A 19,060-nucleotide genomic window follows, 5' to 3' on the forward strand; every position below is an offset into this window, starting at 1 on the left:
GTTTTGGGGCACCCCCCCAAAAAATGGGGTGTCCCAGACAGTTGATAGGCATGTACTACATACCACCCGGGCGGGTTATAGCACTGATTCCCAGACTTGGGTCTCCAGCTGTTTTTGAACTACAATTCCCATCATCCCTGACCACTGGTCCTACTAGCTAGGGATGATGGGAATTGTAGTCCAAAAACAGCTGGGGAACCAAGTTTGGGAAAACCCTTGGGTTACATGGACTTCCTGGCCTCCATGCACCACCAGTTGGGAACCGCTGATTTAATTTCATCAATTCGGCAAAAACGGATGGGACTTGATCAGCTTTTCAAAGCCTGACAGGCGTTTAGCAAGCGTCTTAGATACCACATTTAGGGACTATTTCACTGTTCAGTAAATTCCTAGTGTGATCCATGGGCTTGGTGAAGTGACCCCAGTTTCCCAACGTCTGGTTTGAAGTCACTTAGCAGGGGTCTTAAATCGCCACGTTTAGCAATCTGCAGTCGATTTTCTCACTTGGAAAGAAGTTGGACGACCATGCGTGAAATCAGTAGCCTAATATATACCGTATTTTTCTGTGTATAAGACGCCCCCATGTATAAGACAACCCATATTTTTTGAGTATAAGACAACCCCCAATTTTAAACTTACAAAAATTGGGGAAAATATAGTCTTATACAAGGAAAAATACAGTGTGTGTGTGTATTTCAATCAGTATATGGCTACCTCCAAAACATGCACAAACCTTCACCTACCACAGATGTACAGTAACCACTGACGTCTCCTTTCCTCTTAGCTCCCCCTGGGTAACCTCAGTGCCCCTCTCCCCAGGGAGCCGAACCACCCACTTTGGGGGCCTGTGGTTCCAGATTCCTGAGTTTCTGGAAAAAGAGTAAGCGGGAGGCCTAATCTGGCACGGCAAGGCTGTGTCCACACTAGGGTGTTCAAGTGCGCATGGGCCGCTGTTTCCGCACATGAATTCGTGCACGTGCAGAAGCCTTCCATCTTATTCTCCCGAAGGGTTGTCTTGTCTGGCCTCCAGAAACTTGATCCCTGCATCACTGGGGACTAAATGACCCCAGGGGCGCTTCCCAACCCATACAATGAATGCTATGATTCTACATATCTTGGCCCCGTGGCACATACCTGCAGCAGCCAATAGCAGCGCCGGTGGAATGTAGGGACGATGGACGAGTGGACGTAGCAGCCGTAGAGACACTGCGGAGGGGAGGGCAGAGGAAGGAGAGCAGGTAGGTGAGGAGGCAGGCAGAGGAAGGTGCCGCTTGGTGGAACAACCTGTGCCCTCCCCACAGCAAATCCTAGCACCCAGCCTGGTCTCCTGGAACCCAACCCAATAAGAGCTGCTCAACAGTGGGACGGACGCCCTCGGAGCTCTCCTTTGTTGGAAGTCTTTAAGCAGAGATTGGGGGTCCACCTGTCAGGGATGCTTCCGCTGAGATTCCTTGGGGTCCCTTCTAACTCTGCAGTTCTTTGATTCAGAAAGCCATGCCCCAAGACACCCTGGACCCTGGGTTCAGAGGACCTGTGAGCAGGCTAGTCCTCTCCCACCTGGTTGTCATCAGGGCTGTCCAGCGTGAGTCCTGCAGAGACGTCTGGGCCATAGCTGTCAACGTTTCCCTTTTTTTAAAGGAAATTCCCTTATTCCGAATAGGATCCCTCACAAGAAAAGGGAAAAGTTGACAGGTGCTGTGGATTAAACCACAGAGCCTAGGACTTGCCGATCAGAAGGTCGGCGGTTCGAATCCCTGCGACGGGGTGAGCTCCAGTTGCTCAGTCCCAGCTCCTGCCAACCTAGCAGTTCGAAAGCACGTCAAAGTGCAAGTAGATCAATAGGTACCTCTCCGGTGGGAAGGTAAACGGCGTTTCCGTGCACTGCTCTGGTTCGCCAGAAGCGGCTTAGTCCTGCTGGCCACATGACCCGGAAACTGTACGCCGGCTCCCTCAGCCAATAAAGTGAGATGAGCGCCGCAAGCCCAGAGTCGGTCACGACTGGACCTAATAGTCAGGGGTCCCTTTACCTTTATGACTTCCCTTGATCTGGACACTAGACTTCTGCTGACGCAGCCGAGAATTGAATTACCTTTTATTTTTGCTGCTGTTGCATCACACTGTTAAGCTTGTGCTCTACTAAGACCGCTGAACCCTTGTCACAGGCATTGCTGACAAGCCAGGCACCCCACCCCACATTTGTGTGTCTAGTCATTTCTGCCGAAGTGCAGAACCTGACGCATTGGCCCCGTTGCCTGAGTCACCGCCTCCCTCTGTCTCCTCTTGTGAAAGATGCTCAGGGCTAGACCTCTGTTGCTGGACCTCGACTGTTTGGCCTCGCTCGACTTCCTGGATCCTGGGCTGGCATTATATTGTGTCCCACATCTCTTGCCCCATCTATCACTACAGATTTGACTTGTTCATCCTTTGTGTGCCACTCCAACAGCAAATTATACATTTTAGATAGATTTTAAACATTAGTAGCTAACAACTCCGTTTCCGATTTGGTTTTCCCCGTTGCAAAACCATTTTTCTTATCAAGCTTATACAACTCATTGATCCGATAATATTGTAGCCAACCATCCAGTTTACAGTGGTGCCTCGCAAGACGAAATTAATCCGTTCCGCGAGTCTCTTCGTCTTGCGGTTTTTTCGTCTTGCGAAGCACGGCTACTAGCGGCTTAGCGGCTTTAAGAAAAAGGAAACAAACTCGCAAGAACTTGCAAGACGTTTCATCTTGCGAAGCAAGCCCATAGGGAAATTCATCTTGCGGAACGACTCAAAAAACGGAAAACCCTTTCGTCTAGCGAGTTTTTCGTCTTGCGAGGCATTCGTCTTGCGGGGCACCACTGTATCTTTAATTTGATCAAATGGTCTGAATTTAAATCCTTCATGATCTTCCACCAATAAATCAACGTATTTCAACCATGCTCAGGGCGAGACTTCTGCTGCTGGACCGCGACTGCTTGGCCTCGCTTGGCTTCCTGAATCCTGGGCTGGGACCAGTGGCCTGGCAGGTCCCTGGAGCTCGCACACCCACTGCCCTCTCTTAAGAGCCTCTCTTCTCCTATCTGGAGCTGCTGCAGAAGACGGGGCGCTCTGTGGGGTCCCTTCCCATGCCCCACACTGCACAATTGGGGCCTTGGCAGGTGTCTGGGGATGGTGCCCCTGGTGCCAATCCACCCCCACCCCTTGTTGGTACAATCCTGCCTCCCCCCTGCCTTTCTCCTTTCCTACCTCCACGCCTTTCACTTTCAGCTTCATGTGGTCCTCGCGGGTCGTCTTGCCGTCTTTCCGCTTCTTCCAGCAATAGCCGTCCTTCCGGTACTTCACCTTCTTGCGGTTGTACAGGATGATGGAGCCGTTCTGGGGTCTGCCGGACGGGGAGAAGGAGGAGAGGGGAGGAGTGGGCTTTGTAGACTACCAACTGTATTTACGGGCCTCTTTATCCCATTTCTTTAGCGCCGAAGGATATCAGCCTTGTGGTATCCAAGGTTCTCTTCCTCCCCGTTTTACCCTCACGAGAATCCTGTGAGGCAGGTGAGGCTAAGAGACTGGTCAAAGGTCAAACGCAGGGAGCTTCATGGCCAAGTGAGAATTCGAACCCTGCTCTCCCCCAGGTCCCAGTCCAGCACTCTAAACCATGACGACACGCGGATTTGCCATATCGATTTGCCAAGTGCTGTAATTGTGACGTCTGACCTACTCTTTTATAGCTGCTGGTTCGTTAACAGCGTCCCATAGACTGTTTCGCTGATGGCACATGATTTACACTGCGCTTGTGATGACCTGCGGTGTTACTGTTGTTTCTCGGGATTCATTTAAACGGAAAGCAGCACAGAAATACAATAAGCAGATCAATTGGGGCCAAGGCACTTGCGCCAGAGCTATTAGCACAGCCGCGAAAACTCACGCTAGGACAGCTGTACCAAATAAGGGTCTGGTGACTTCTGTTTCAGTGTATCTGAAGAAGTGTGCATGCAGATGAAAGCTCATACCAGTAACAAACTTAGTTGGTCTTTAAGGTTCTACTGGAAGGAATTTTTTTATTTTGTTTCGACTACGGCAGACCAACACAGCTACCTACCTGTAATAATAATAATAATAATAATAATAATAATAATAATAATAATAATAAATAATTTTATTATTTATATACCACCACCACCCCAATCTGGCTGGGTTGCCCCAGCCACTCTGGGCAGCTTCCAACAGATATAAGAACAAAATAAAACATCAAACATTAAACGCTTCCCCCCTTCAAGGCAGCCTTCAGGTGCCTTCTAAAATTTGCACGGTTATTTTTCTTTTAGTGCGATATAAATGCAATAATTGAGATTTAAAAATAAAAGTTTTGCAGGGGGAGAACCTGGTTAAGACACGGGCAGCCATGCCAGAGCCTTTGAGACAAAGTAAGGGTATTTGAACAAAACCAAATCACTTTCTGGCATCAGTCCATGCTTGGAAGCCACTGTCCAGCAAGTTTGCCTCCTCCATGTGAGATTCCCATCTCTGGCACGGAGCTGGGCTGCGCCTACATCCCCTGCCCCAGGTAGATGTCCCCCAAAATGTCCCAGCGTCAGAGGCATGACCCCGCCTCACACACACCTACCTGGTCTTGGGGGAACACGAGAGCCACTCCTCATGTTTCTCAAAGGTGATCAAGTAGGAAGCGATCTCCTACAACAGAAAAAAGAGGGGGTTTGGGGCTCGGTCAGAAAAACACCACTCTGCCAGCAACCCAGCTGTTCTTAGGAGACGGGAACCCACACAGGACTTCTGAATGACAGAAACCATCGCGGGACCGACAGGACGGCAAGTCAAACGCCAACACACCCATCAGGCCAAAGGTAAGCATCTCACGTCTCCCCACAAGGCAGCCGTAACCCCACACAATTCACCCCACAGGATCGCAGGGCGAAAGAAGATAAGAAGCGCCTTCTGGAAAACATTATGGAAATGATGTATAGGTGGTACCTAACCTGGGTAAAATTAGCAAAGATTTATCATACGGATGATAATCTATGCTGGAACTGTAAAGAAAAAGAAGGCACCTTTTACCACATGTGGTGGACGTGTCCTAAGGTTAAGGACTTCTGGGAAAAGATTTATAATGAGTTGAAAAAAATGTTGAAAATTACATTTGTTAAGAAACCAGAAGCCTTTTTACTTGGAATAATAGGATTGGAATTACCCAAAAAAGAGGTTAGATTATTTTTGTATGCCACTACAGCGGCAAGATTGCTATTAGCAAAAAATTGGAAATCACAAGAAATACCAACGGTAGAAGAATGGCAGATGAAGATGCAGGAGCTTTTGGAGCTGGTCGGACTGACTGGGGGAATCCGCGATCAGAAAGAGGAGGAGTACCAAGAAGATTGGAAGAAATTTAAAGACTATTTAGCTAAATATTGTAATATAATATAATTAGAAGATACTTGAAAGTATCTGATCGGCCTAGGATTGGAATAAGAATGTTGTATAGTAATATGGATTTGAGTCAAAAAAGAAAAGAGATGAAGATAGATAGTGGAAGGAGTTAATTGTATTAGAAAGAGGATTTTGGAGAACTGTTACAAAGGAGATACAATGAAATTTGGTTAGGGGGGAATGGAGGAAGTCAGACCACAATGAAAGCTAACTTAGAATCATAGAATCATAGAATCCTAGAATCCTAGAGTTGGAAGAGACCACAAGGGCCATCGAGTCCAACTGTGGTGCCCAGAACTGGACACAGTACTCCAGGTGAGGTCTGACCAGAGCAGAATACAGTGGCACTATTACTTCCCTTGATCTAGATGCTATACTCCTATTGATGCAGCCCAGAATTGCATTGGCTTTTTTAGCTGCCGCGTCACACAACTTGGATCACAAAACTTGGATTTTGGAAGTGATAACTGTTTATACTCTTTTTTTTTCTTTTAGTATTGTAAGATGTTTTGTTTCGTGTTTTTTATACGTTATATTTGTTATAAATATGGAAAATCAATTTTTAAAAATTGGTTTGTTTTTTTTTATTTTTTAAATTGGATCAGGCCAATTTTGGATCAGCCCAGCATCCTGCTCTCACGGGGCCCAACCAGGTGACTATAGAGGGACTCCCCTCCAGAAACTGGTACAGTGGTGCCTCACAAGACGAAATTAATTCGTTCCGCGAGTTTTGTCGTCTTGCGATTTTTTCGTCTTGCGAAGCACGGTGTCGGAAAAGTTTTGGAAAAGCTTCAAAAATCACCGAAGTCTTTAAAAACCTCAAAAAAGGCTACCACACCGCGTTCTATGAGTTGCTCCTCGAAGTCAAGTCGCAACTGTATTAACGGTGTTAAGAAAAAGGAAACAAACTTGCAAGACGTTTCCGTCTTGCGAAGCAAGCCCATAGGGAAAATCGTCTTGCGAAGCAGCTCAAAAAACAAAAAACCCTTTCGTCTTGCGAGTTTTCCGTCTTGCGAGGCATTCGTCTTGCGAGGTACCACTGTACCAGGAGCATCTCTGACTATGGAGGCAGAACACATCCTTCACTGTGGCTAGAAGCCGTCCATAGCCCTCTCCTCCTCCTCCATGAATCCTCTTTTAATGTCTCTTCCAGTGGGAGGGAGTTCCATTGTCTAACTCTGCACTGCATGAAGAAGGACTTACTGCCCTGAATCTTCCAGCATTCAGCTCCATGAGTTCTAGTGTTATGAGAGAAAAACTTTACTCTCTCCGCTTTTTCCGGGGTAAGTGCACCTGGGTCGTTTTATTTGGTTTGTAAAAACCAGTCAAGGAAGGAAGGACAAAGGCTTTTCAGCGGCAATATTTGTCCCCGTCTTAAGAATCTGTATTGGATTTCAAACTGTTTTTGCAGGCGGGTGTGCTCTAGATGCAGTTTTTAATTGTTCACATGTACGACATTGGTTTTGTTTTAATTCTTGGTGGCATTTACCGCAAAAACCGCCTAGAGGTATTTTACGGGAAGCCGTTCATAAATGGAACCTGAGAATTATAATTAAAATAATCATCATTCCCCAGAGGTTCTATAGCAGGTTATACCACCTGGCGGGTATATCCTCCCCATTTTGAAACAGGGCAATTAGTGTGAACGTCGCCCATCCCCCAGTTCTCCCCAAAGCAAAACTTATTTTGGTACAGCTTCGCATCACCCAGTGCCCTGTCTCCGGCTGTGGCAGTCGCTGACACCCCCAAGAAGACGACAGGGGAGCCCTTTTCCCTAGCGAGCAGAGACTGGTCTTGTTTACTTGGTGCTGTTGGGAAGTCCTTTGAACTCACTAAGGCAGGGGTCAGCAAACTTTTTCAGCAGGGGGCCGGTCCACTGTCCCTCAGACCTTGTGGGGGGCCGGACTATATTTTTTTGGGGCAGGAATGAAAGAATCCCTATGCCCCACAAATAACCCAGAGATTCGTTTTAAATAAAAGGACACATTCTACTCATGTAAAAACCACGCTGATTCCTGGACCGTCCGCAGGCTGGATTTAGAAGGCATTTGGGCTGGATCCGGCCCCCGGGCCTTCGTTTACCTACCCATGCACTAAGGAGCACATCAGTTTATGTGAAGAGGTGATGATAGGATACGGTCACAATCTGGAGGGGACAGGCCGACCTGTTACTGAACAGGTCTTGTTTGTTATACATTTAACAACAACAACAATAATAAAAAACCTTGCATGTCCTGGGACCCTCAGGCCAGTGGCCCACTGTTATGTACTGAGTTGAATGGGATCCAAAATGCAGCAGTCTGATTGGTCCTAGAACAATAGGATTCAGAATGCAGCAGTCTGATTGGTCCTAAACAATAGGATTCAGAATGCAGCAATCTGATTGGTCCTAGAACAATAGGATCCAAAATGCAGCAGTCTGATTGGTCCTAAACAATAGGATTCAGAATGCAGCAATCTGATTGGTCCTAGAACAATAGGATCCAAAATGCAGCAGTCTGATTGGTCCTAAACAATAGGATTCAGAATGCAGCAATCTGATTGGTCCTAGAACAATAGGATCCAAAATGCAGCAGTCTGATTGGTCCACAGGAGCCACCCAATCCAACTCCAGGTGGAAGGGAATCCGCAACCTGATTGGCCTACAGGAGAATCCCAGAATTAGCCAATCACGTGGGGCCCATTGTGTAAATAATGTATATAAAGCAGACATTCTGGGAGAACTTCCATTCCTCCTCACCACTATGAGCTGAATAAAGAGCATGAAATCCACTCTCGACTCCAAGTATATTTCACCCACCTGATCCAGGATCCTGTCCCCAGATGCCGTCAAGAAACCCGCAAGTGGGATCCGAACGCAAGAGCAACTATGCGCTGCTCCGGAGCGTAGGATACGAACTAACAGAATCAAGCCATGAGAAAGGAGAGTCCGACTAAACATCAGGAGAACTTTCTGACAGCAAGAGCCAGCAACAGTGGAAATGGACGCCCTTGGAACGTGGTAGACCCTCCTTCACTTGGGTTTTTAAAGCAGAAGTTGGGTGTCCATCTGTCATGTATGATCTAGTTGAGACTCCTGCATGGCAGGGGTTTGGACTGGATGACCCCTAGGTGCCCTCTCAACTCTACAATTATGATTCTAAGAAGCAATTCCTTTTACCTGTCCTTCCAATATTCAGCTTCACCTCTTCCGTACAGGATCCCAGCTGAGGCCCGGTCAGTTGCCCTTGCTACCTGCCCTTTCCATGCGACAGGTTTGGATGGGCAGTGGTCAAGGTTTACAAAGCAATAATGTCCCCAACCCCTGCTCCACGCTCCCGGGCGAGTTCCGGAAGCTTCCAACGTTGCCATATATTTGTGATTCATAAAATATCCCTATTTCAATTTTTTTTTTTAGGTTTTAAATTTCCTGCTCCTGCTCACTCCCCTTTGTGCATTTGCTATAATTATTTAATTTGCTTCTTGGGGTGGAAACAGCTTTCTTTGTTTTCACCGCACCCTTCCTCCCCAAAGGGAACCCAGGGCGGCCTGCCCACAGGACAGCAGGACAACAGAATCAGAAAACCAAAACACTCCCCGTTACGAAATAAAACAATGATGCATTCCGGAGGGCAGAGATGGAAACATCAGCCCCACGGTCTCAGTCCCCTCTCAGCAACTGCGATTCCTGCACCACAGCGGGTTGGACTAGATGACCGCTGGGGGTCCCTTCCAATTAGAATTTTATGAAAACCTGCAGCCTGGCCGCCTTCTTTATTGACCTTCCAAATTCTGATTGGGGGAAAAAGGCTTATGCAGGCTACTTAAGAAAAAATGTTGTCTGTCCCCGTAATATGACCTCAATCTAAGGGTCAGTAATGTGCTTTCTGTACATGCTGCAGAGGGAAGTGAGGGTCCGATGGGCCTTATCAATCTGGAAAGGGAGCCCATCCAGGAAAAGGAAAAAACCCTGATTCTAAACCTCCACTGCCTTGTGCGATATCTTCAGGAGAAGAAAAGGTACAGGAGTAAACCCTGTGGAAATCCAGAGAGGGGTCCCTAAGACTGTTGGACGATGCCTTGTACACTTCCGTCCAGCAACTCCTGCAGCCAAGGTGGTGCCCAACGTCCTGCTCTGCTTTCCTCTGGACCACACCAGCAAAGCCGAGACGGGGGTCTTGTCATCTGGGCAGCCCAGGACCCCCAGACACATCGCCCAGGCTTGCACCCCAGGGAGGCCACTTTGGTGCTGTCAACACAGAGGTTTGACCTTACCCCAGTGGCGAACTCCACTGTCTCTCGAGACAGACAGATGCCAGCAACAATTTATCTATATTGTTAAGCGCTCTGAATTTTTAAAAATGAAGTTGTGCTACGCAAGTATTTTTAGAAATAAGCTAAATATTAAATGTGGGTTTGCTAAAGCTTGTTATTCCGTTCAAAACAAATAAACAAACTCCGCTTCCCGCTGACGTCATTGCCTTCTCGTCTGCCTTCTTTTACCCTTATCAAGTTTGTCAGCTTAAACCATAAATGGCATATTTCCCAAACTTCCGGTGACCAAGAATCTATGGAGGGTGTGTGTGTGGTGCATTTTCAAAATCCACCATCTTAACTGCTGTTAATGCATGAGCTACTATTTCCATGTCCTACTCCCAATATTGTGTCCTTAAGGCAGGGGCCAGGAACTTCAGGCCCAAATAAAGGTAAAGGGACCCCTGACCGTTAGGTCCAGTCGTGGCCGACTCTGGGGTTGCAACGCTCATCTCGCTTTACTGGCCAAGGGAATCATAGAATCATAGAGTTGGAAGAGACCACAAGGGCCATCGAGTCCAACCCCCTGCCAAGCAGGAAACACCATCAGAGCACTCCTGACATATGGTTGTCAAGCCTCTGCTTAAAGACCTCCAAAGAAGGAGACTCCACCACACTCCTTGGCAGCAAATGCCACTGTCAAACAGCTCTTACTGTCAGGAAGTTCTTCCTAATGTTTAGGTGGAATCTTCTTTCTTGTAGTTTGGATCCATTGCTCCGTGTCCGCTTCTCTGGAGCAGCAGAAAACAACCTTTCTCCCTCCTCTATGTGACATCCTTTTATATATTTGAACATGGCTATCATATCACCCCTTAACCTCCTCTTCTCCAGGCTAAACATGCCCAGCTCCCTTAGCCGTTCCTCATAAGGCATCGTTTCCAGGCCTTTGACCATTTTGGTTGCCCTCCTCTGGACACGTTCCAGTTTGTCAATGTCCTTCTTGAACTGTGGTGCCCAGAACTGGACACAGTACTCCAGGTGAGGTCTGACCAGAGCAGAATACAGTGGCACTATTACTTCCCTTGATCTAGATGCTATACTCCTATTGATGCAGCCCAGAATTGCATTGGCTTTTTTAGCTGCCGCGTCACACTGTTGGCTCATGTCAAGTTTGTGGTCAACCAAGACTCCTAGATCCTTTTCACATGTAGTGCTCTCAAGCCAGGTGTCACCCATCTTGTATTTGTGCCTCTCATTTTTTTTGCCCAAGTGCATTACTTTACATTTCTCCCTGTTAAAATTCATCTTGTTTGTTTTGGCCCAGTTCTCTAATCTGTCAAGGTCGTTTTGAAGTGTGTTCCTGTCCTCTGGGGTGTTAGCCACCCCTCCCAGTTTGGTGTCATCTGCAAATTTGATCAGGATGCCCTTGAGTCCATCATCCAAGTCGTTGATAAAGATGTTGAATAAGACCGGGCCCAAGACAGAACCCTGTGGCACCCCACTAGTCACTCTTCTCCAGGATGAAGAGGAACCATTGATGAGCACCCTTTGGGTTCGGTCAGTCAGCCAGTTACTAATCCACTGAGTGGTAGCATAGTCAAGACCGCATTTTACCAGCTTCTTTACAAGAATATCATGGGGCACCTTGTCAAATGCCTTGCTGAAATCAAGGTAGGCTACATCCACTGCGTTCCCTTCATCTACCAGGCTTGTAATTCTGTCAAAAAACGAGATCAGGTTAGTCTGACATGACTTATTTTTCAGAAATCCATGCTGACTATTGGTGATCACAGCATTCTTTTCTAGGTGCTCACAGACTGTTTGCTTAATGATCTGCTCCAGAATCTTCCCTGGTATTGATGTCAGACTGACTGGGCGGTAATTATTTGGGTCCTCTCTTTTCCCCTTTTTGAAAATAGGGACAACATTTGCCCTCCTCCAGTCTGCCGGGACTTCGCCTGTTCTCCAGGAATTCTCAAAGATGACTGCCAGTGGTTCTGAAATCACATCTGCCAGTTCTTTTAATACTCTTGGATGCAGTTCATCTGGCCCTGGAGACTTGAATACATCTAGACTAGCCAAGTATTCTTGTACTATCTCCTTAGTTATTCTGGGCTGTGTTTCCTCTGCTGAATCATTTGCTCCAAATTCTTCAGGTCGGGCATTGTTTTCTTTATCGGAGAAGACTGAGGCAAAGAAGGCATTGAGGAGTTCAGCCCTTTCTGTGTCCCCTGTTTGCATTTCACCATCTTCTCCTCTGAGTGACCCCACTGTTTCTTTGTTCTTCCTTTTGCTACGAACATACCCATAAAAGCCTTTTTTGTTGCTTTTAACCTCTCTAGCAAGCCTGAGTTCATTTTGTGCTTTAGCTTTTCTGACTTTGTGTCTACACGTGCTGGCTATTTGTTTGAATTCCTCTTTGGTGGTTTCCCCCCTTTTCCATTTTTTGTACACATCCTTTTTTAATCTTAACTCAGTTAAAAGTTCTTTAGATAGCCACCCTGGCTTCTTTAGGCACCTTCCATGTTTCCGTCTCATTGGTATTGCCTGAAGTTGTGCTTTTACTATCTCCCTCTTAACAAACTCCCAGCCATCATGAACTCCCTTTCCTTTTAGTATTACTGTCCATGGGATCTCACCAAGCACTTCCCTAAGTTTTATGAAGTCGGCTTTCTTAAAGTCGAGAAATTGAGTCCTAGTATGCTTGGCTGCTCCTTTCCGCTGTATAGTAAACTTCAGAAGAGCATGATCACTCGCGCCTAATGATCCTTCCACTTCTACCCCACTAACCAGGTCATCAACATTGGTTAGGACCAGATCTAAAATGGCTGTTCCTCTTGTTGCTTCTCCCACTTTCTGGACAATGAAGTTGTCTGCAAGGCCAGTGAGGAATCTGTTTGACCTTATGCTCTTGGCTGAGTTTGACATCCAACAAATATCCGGGTAATTGAAGTCCCCCATTACTACTATCTTCCTTCCTTTTGCATGCTTGGCCATCTGTTCCAGGAAGGCATCATCTATGTCCTCCGTTTGGCTTGGGGATCTATAGTAAACTCCCACAATGAGGTCACTGTTATTCTTCTCTCCCTTAATTTTGACCCAAATGCTCTCACTTTGGCTTTGAGGTTCTAAATCTTGGATCTCTTCACAGGTATACACATCCCTGACATATAACGCCACTCCTCCTCCTTTCTTGTCTGGTCTGTTTCTCTGAAATAGATTGTATCCCTCCATTATTACATTCCAATCGTGGGACTTATCCCACCAGGTTTCAGTGATTCCTATTATGTCATATTTAGTTTGCTGTACCAAGAGCTCAAGCTCATCTTGTTTATTTCCCATACTTTGCGCATTAGTGTACAGACATTGAAGTCCATTAATCATTCCCCCGTGTCTCTTATTTAAGGATTTTTTCCTCCCACCACTAGGTCTGCGTGCTGTTTGCTCCATTCGGTCTATGACATTTGGATGATCATCTTCATCAATTGATAGACTCCTACCTTCAGGAGCACTGTCTCCCTCCCCCACATTAGTCAGTTTAAAGCCCTCCTGATGAGGTTTCTGAGATTTTTTGCAAAAACATTCCTCCCAACCGTTGTGAGGTGCAGCCCATCGCTTGCCAGAAGTCCATCTTCAAGAAACTGCATTCCGTGATCTAAGAATCCAAACCGTTCCTGTTTACACCATTTGCGAAGCCAGTTGTTCACTTCCACTATTTTTCCCTCTCTCCCTGGGCCACGTCGTTCAACTGGGAGGACAGATGAGATGACAATTTGTGCATTTAATTGCTTCAGTTTCCTGCCCAGAGCCTCGTAATCTCTTTTGATCTTCTGGAGGCTATTGCTTGCAGTGTCATTGGTTCCCACATGAACCAAGAGGAAGGGGTATTTGTCAGTGGGTTTTATGATTCCTTGCAGTCGTTCAGTTACATCTTGGATCTTAGCCCCGGGGAGACAGCACACTTCCCGAGACATCTTGTCAGGCCCACAGATCACTGCTTCTGTTCCCCTCAGTAGGGAATCCCCTATCACCACTACACGCCTCCTCTTAGGTCTGGTCGGGGTTCTTCCGTGAGCTGTCCGTTCCAAGGTCGCCTGCACATTCCCTGAGGACTGCCTTTGCTGCTCGTCTTCATATACCTGATCGACTGTAATGAGGGAGAGATCCTCAAATGGAGTCTGCTCTTCGTCTTCCATGCTAGGGGAAAGGACCTCAAAGCGATTGCGTATTTCTAAACAATCAGAGCGAACCCTGGGCCTCCTACTTCTTTGAGTCACGTTTCTCCATATATCTGGCTCCTGTGTTGGTGAACTAGCCTCCTTCTCAGGGGAGTCCCCTGTCTCCTCCTTGGTGGAGACGGTGTGCTCTGTTGCTTCCAAGAAGAGCTCCAGCTCTCTAATTCTTTGGAGCGTAGCTACACGTTCCTCCAGTTGCTGGACTTTGTCTTTTAAGAGGGCAATCAACATGCAATTGCTGCAGGTAAAGCTGCCTGCAACCTTTGGCAAGATGGCAAACATTGCGCAGGAACCACAGGCGACTGCAGCTGTTCCCTCACCCTCCATCTTGAGAAGGTGTCGTTGGGGGTGACTACAGCGGTCCTCCATCATAAAAAGCGTGAAGACAGGACAAATAAATCCCCCCAAATAAACCTATATCTCCCCCAACAAACGTTTGAGACTAGCTCCCCTAAATCTAAAAGATGGATCAAACTGTGCGCGCCGCTAGGCGCGCGCCGCTGCCCTACAAGCTCTGACAAGCTCCTCCCACAGCTAATCACCTACCTCAACAGAAGCCCTGCCCCCTCTGACCTTTGCACAGAGAAAGCAGCTAATCAGCCACAAGAAACTCACACAAGAAAACCCTTTTTGTTCCTTCTTCAGCTGCTGCCCTACAAGCTCTGACCTGGCGTACAGCTGGCGTACAGCTGGTCATGTGGCCAGCATGACTAAGCCACTTCTGGCGAACCAGAGCAGCACACGGAAATGCCGTTTACCTTCCAGCCGGAGTGGTACCTAGTTATCTACTTGCACTTTGACATGCTTTCGAACTGCTAGGTTGGCAGGAGCAGGGACCGAGCAACGGGAGCTCACTCCGTCGCGGGGATTTGAACCGCCGACCTTCTGATCGGCAAGCCCTAGGCTCTGTGGTTTAACCCACAGCACCACCCCCGGTCTCCAATCCTCTCCATGTGGCCCTCAGAGCTCTGCCCAGGCTACCCCTACTTCCTGTATAGCTGTCAACTTTCAGATTTGAAACTAAGGGATCAGCAGCCTCGAAAATAAGGGATCAGCAGCCTCACCTGTCCCGGGGACGGTCTACGGGATATCTAACAGCGGAAAGCAGCGGAAAACGGTGCTGGAATAAGGGAATTTCCCGCAAAAAAAGGGAAGGTTGACAGCTATGACCTCCTGGCATCAGTGCTGCTAAGTGCAGCCACCTGGCTGGATTACTGATCTTGCCTCTTGACTGTCTGGACAAATGACAAAGAGGGGTCTGTGCAGGAACAAGACCACTGTACAAAAGTATTTCCATCCATTGCTCTGCCCATTTTTGCCCCTGGCCCTGCCATGTAGCCCCCCTGCCCCCCAGGCTGGAAAAGCTTTCTCACTCCTGGCCTTCAGTTAGCCAAACACTATCTTAGAAAAAAACTTAGGGATTCAAATATTCTAACGAGTAAATAGGAATATGTAGCGTCCCCAGGTGGTCACAGACTCTGTGAATTCTACAGGCCCTAATGACTGCCAAGAGATTGATACCGATGAACTGGAAGAATGAAGACATGATTCCCGTTAATCGATGGATTGATAACAGTGATAATAATTGCAATGTATGAACGGATAGCCTGTAGGCTTAGACTTTGTTTGGACAAGTATACTGATATCTGGAAAGAGTTCATACAGAAGGCAGAGGGCTCTGAGTGACCATATTAGTAACCATGCATAGATTAGGATAATAATAATAATAATAATAATAATAATAATAATAATAATAATGGGACGCAGGTGGCGCTGTGGGTTAAACCACAGAGCCTAGGACTTGCCGATCAGAAGGTTGGCGGTTTGAATCCCTGCAACAGGGTGAGCTCCCGTTGCTCGGTCCCTGCTCCTGCCAACCTAGCAGTTCGAAAGCACGTCAAAGTGCAAGTAGATAAATAGGTGCTGCTCTGGCGGGAAGGTAAACGGCGTTTCCATGTGCTGCTCTGGTTCGCCAGAAGCGGCTTAGTCCTGCTGGCCACATGACCCGGAAGCTGTACGCCGGCTCCCTCGGCCAGTAAAGCGAGATGAGCGCCGCAACCCCAGAGTCGGTCACGACTGGACCTAATGGTCAGGGGTCCCTTTACCTTTAATAATAATAATATATAACAACCTATAGCAATTTACTTTATTTACTTAATGTATTATGCTGTGCTTTTTGCACACTCATTTCCTTTCTCTCTTCCCCCCCTCCACATTTTCTTTCATTTTCTTTTTTCATTTTACTCCTTTATAAATGAAAATCTTTAAATAAAATATCAATTTAACTATCCATAAAATACCTCGTTGGTGTTCCAGCGCAGTCGTTCCTTCGGCAAGGCGGGGCACTTGGGAACGCATTCCACCAGCTTCTTGGGCAGGAAAACCTTCAGGTGGTGGTTGTTCTCTGGAAGGGGCGAGGCAGGCGGAGGGTGAGACCCGTGCTGGGCAGGGCAGGGGGTGTCAGAGGGAAGAAAGGCTCCTGGGCTTCTCCGGGAGGGGGCAGGTGGCCACAGATCCCAGGGGAAGCGAGGGGAGTGGTTGCTCCAGCGCTCAGCATCCTGTTTCTGAATGTTCACCTCCACCCAAAACTCTTGCTGATAGGAACCCAGCAGGGGAGAGAAAAAAGAGCTGGGATAAAAGACCCTTTTGCCCCAATTTATTAAGGACGGTCTTCCCCAGCGTGGCAGAATTCAGGTGTTCTGGGGCACAGAATTGCTGACGGCACCAGGCCATGATGGAAGGCTCTTCCAGGGTTTGGTTTTGTTGGCAGGGCCTAATGTAGCCCTTGCAAAGGTGCAGGCATGGGTCTTTGCTAGTCTTGGGGTCCTCTTGCTAGTCTTGGAGAGGGACCCCACTGGTTGTTTGCTTTAAAAAAAACCACGAGTCGCCTTCTTGACCAGTGCTCCAAACCATGTGTGAATGCTAGTAATAAATACATATGGAGCGCACACACGCACACGGAAAAACCCAACCAAAATATTCAACAGCCGATTTTAAATAAAATTTGTAAAGCACCAGGCCACATGGTTGGCCAGCAAAAATTCAAACACGGCAGCCCAGAAGCACCTTCCTGGGTGAAGGAGCCTGGTGACAAAAACGACGTCAAAGTGAGCGGCCAAACCACTAGGCAACAAAGCATGGGTGCCAGCACTGAAAAGGCCCTGCTGCTCTCTGGCCTGCATGGAGAGTGGGAGGCAGGGGACGGTCTCTTCCACACAGGCCCTCGGGGAGATATAATTGGGGCAAGGGGCCCAATCCAGACTTGGCGGGGAGGGCTCCATGAAGAGGAAAGAGAGCCCAGGGAAGCATTGGGGAGCCAGGATTCCTGGGTCTCTTTGGAACGGGAGAAGGACGGAGGGAAGACAGGAAAGGACCCAGCACCCAACAACTCACCAGAGACCTCTGTGGCTTCCTTGTTCATCTTTAGAGCGTTGAGTGGCAACAGCGTTAGAGTTTTTGGCCTGGGGGGCTCAGATCAGGACGCGTGAGGACTGGGATCAGACCTGGAGAGGCAGCGGGTGGGGAGGTGGGTGTTTAGGAAGGCCGGGGTGCAGAGGCACAGAAGGCAGCCACCTAACCTCAGGGCCCACCCCCTGCCTATAGGACCCACTTTACACCTGACGCATCCCCCACGGGCCCCACACATCCCTCACCCTCTCTCATCCAGGATCCACTGGTTTTCTCCTCCCTTCTCCCCACCTCCTCCCCACACAGCGCAAACAAGCACCCCCACCCACATTGGCTAGCTAGCACCCTCATCCCAGAGGTTATTTAACTGCGATTCCTGCGTTTCAGCGGGTTGGACTAGATGACCCTTGGGGTACCTTCCAAAGCTACGATTGTATACCTCTGCATTCTCCCAAGGGCTACGAAGGGGTGAACTCCCCCCCACTTTTCTACATCAAGCTTATTGCTGCCCCTTGCACCATTCCCAACCCAGGGGGTTGGGGGCAACTGGAGGCGCCCCTTCCTTGACCCCCTTCTCAAGTGAGATCACCCACAGCCAGCCCCCTGCCTCACCCAGACAACTGGGCTCCGGCTCTTCTGCCACCCACAAACCCCAGCCTTTGTGCCCCAGCTTCCCGGCAGAATAGGGACCATTTCAGAGCTGCACCCACGCAGGAGAATCTCGCCGTTCCCCCGCCCCAGCTGCCAAGCTCAGCCCCACACATCCAGCCACCCCCTGGCCAAGCGCCCCACGTGGCTCCGGCCGGCCCCAGCCGCGCCCCCAGCCCCGAACCCAGCCTCCCCCGCCGGTGACCAAGAGACCACGCCTCCCGCCCCATCGCCTCCCCCGCTAGCCCCACACCTCGGTTCCCCCCGCAACGCCGCCCATCCCCGCGCTCCACCCGCCCCACCGGCCGCCGTGCGCCCCCCACCCGCGCCTGGGGCCCTCCGGCCCCTGCCAGGCCCCGCGCGCAAGGCTGGCCCTCGGAGCCCTCCAGCCCAGCCGCAGGGCGCATCCTTCGCTCCCGCCGAGCCTCCGGGGCGCACCTGCTGCTGCTGCTGCCGGGGCCGCCGCCGCCGCCGCCGCCTCCGCTGGTGCCCGAGCTCCGCCGCCGGCCGCCATTCTTCTCGCCAGCACCGGCTGCGGCTCGGCCCCTGCCTGCCTGCCTTCCTTCCCCTGCCCGAGAGGCGCGCTCCGCCCCGATCGCTGACAGCTCGCCGCGGCCCGGCAGCGTCTGAGCTCAGCGCGCAAGAGGAGGCGGAGGAGGCGGAGAGCCCGAGGAGGAGGAGGAGGAGGAGGCCGCCCGGGCCGAGGGGGCTCCGGAGGCGGAAGCCGGCGCGGGATCGGGCGCAGATCGGCGCTGGGAACCGGGCGGAGAAATTTCCCACGCTTCCCGCGCCGCGTCCCGAGCTCAGAACAGCCACCCGGCGCTCCCAGCCAGGCGGGGCCGGATCCCACGGGCGGGGGGTCGGGCAGCCCAAGAGGCGCCCCCCCCGTCCCACACCCTCAGCCCCATAAGAACCCATTAGAAACGGGCCCAAACCAGGAAACAGCGGCTGCGTTTCAGCGGAGTTTTCGCGCACAAGCGCCATCGTTCGTTGCAACATCCCCAGGCCTAGCAAGTCTCGCCGGAATCACAAAACGTTTCGCCCAGGAGCTTCGGTGAGTTTAGCCTGCGGACAGAAGGCATCGTGGAATGGGAGCGTTGGAAAGGACC

At 49.4% G+C, this 19,060-nt stretch overlaps 1 protein-coding gene across 5 annotated transcripts in view; it reads right to left on the reverse strand.

Annotated features, from left to right (window-relative positions):
* CAMTA2 (calmodulin binding transcription activator 2) overlaps window positions 1-19,060 on the reverse strand; it is a 63,193-nt gene that overhangs the window by 43,716 nt on the left and 417 nt on the right. For 2 of the 5 annotated variants that reach the window (XM_053361533.1, XM_053361528.1), the window contains exons 1-6: window positions 18,390-18,767; window positions 17,289-17,398; window positions 16,196-16,299; window positions 4,610-4,677; window positions 3,235-3,370; window positions 1,135-1,206 (exon numbers count right to left, since the gene is read on the reverse strand). In XM_053361533.1, coding sequence (XP_053217508.1) covers window positions 1,135-1,206; window positions 3,235-3,370; window positions 4,610-4,677; window positions 16,196-16,299; window positions 17,289-17,316 — 408 coding nt within the window. In that variant the 5' untranslated portion in view covers window positions 17,317-17,398; window positions 18,390-18,767. Of the gene's footprint in view, window positions 1-1,134; window positions 1,207-3,234; window positions 3,371-4,609; window positions 4,678-16,195; window positions 16,300-17,288; window positions 17,399-18,389; window positions 18,769-18,886; window positions 18,970-19,060 lie in introns of those variants that run through there. The other 3 variants (XM_053361531.1, XM_053361532.1, XM_053361529.1) reach the window with 3 other exon arrangements.

Source organism: Podarcis raffonei, chromosome 13 (assembly GCF_027172205.1).
Source record: "Podarcis raffonei isolate rPodRaf1 chromosome 13, rPodRaf1.pri, whole genome shotgun sequence".
Taxonomy (NCBI): domain Eukaryota; kingdom Metazoa; phylum Chordata; class Lepidosauria; order Squamata; family Lacertidae; genus Podarcis; species Podarcis raffonei.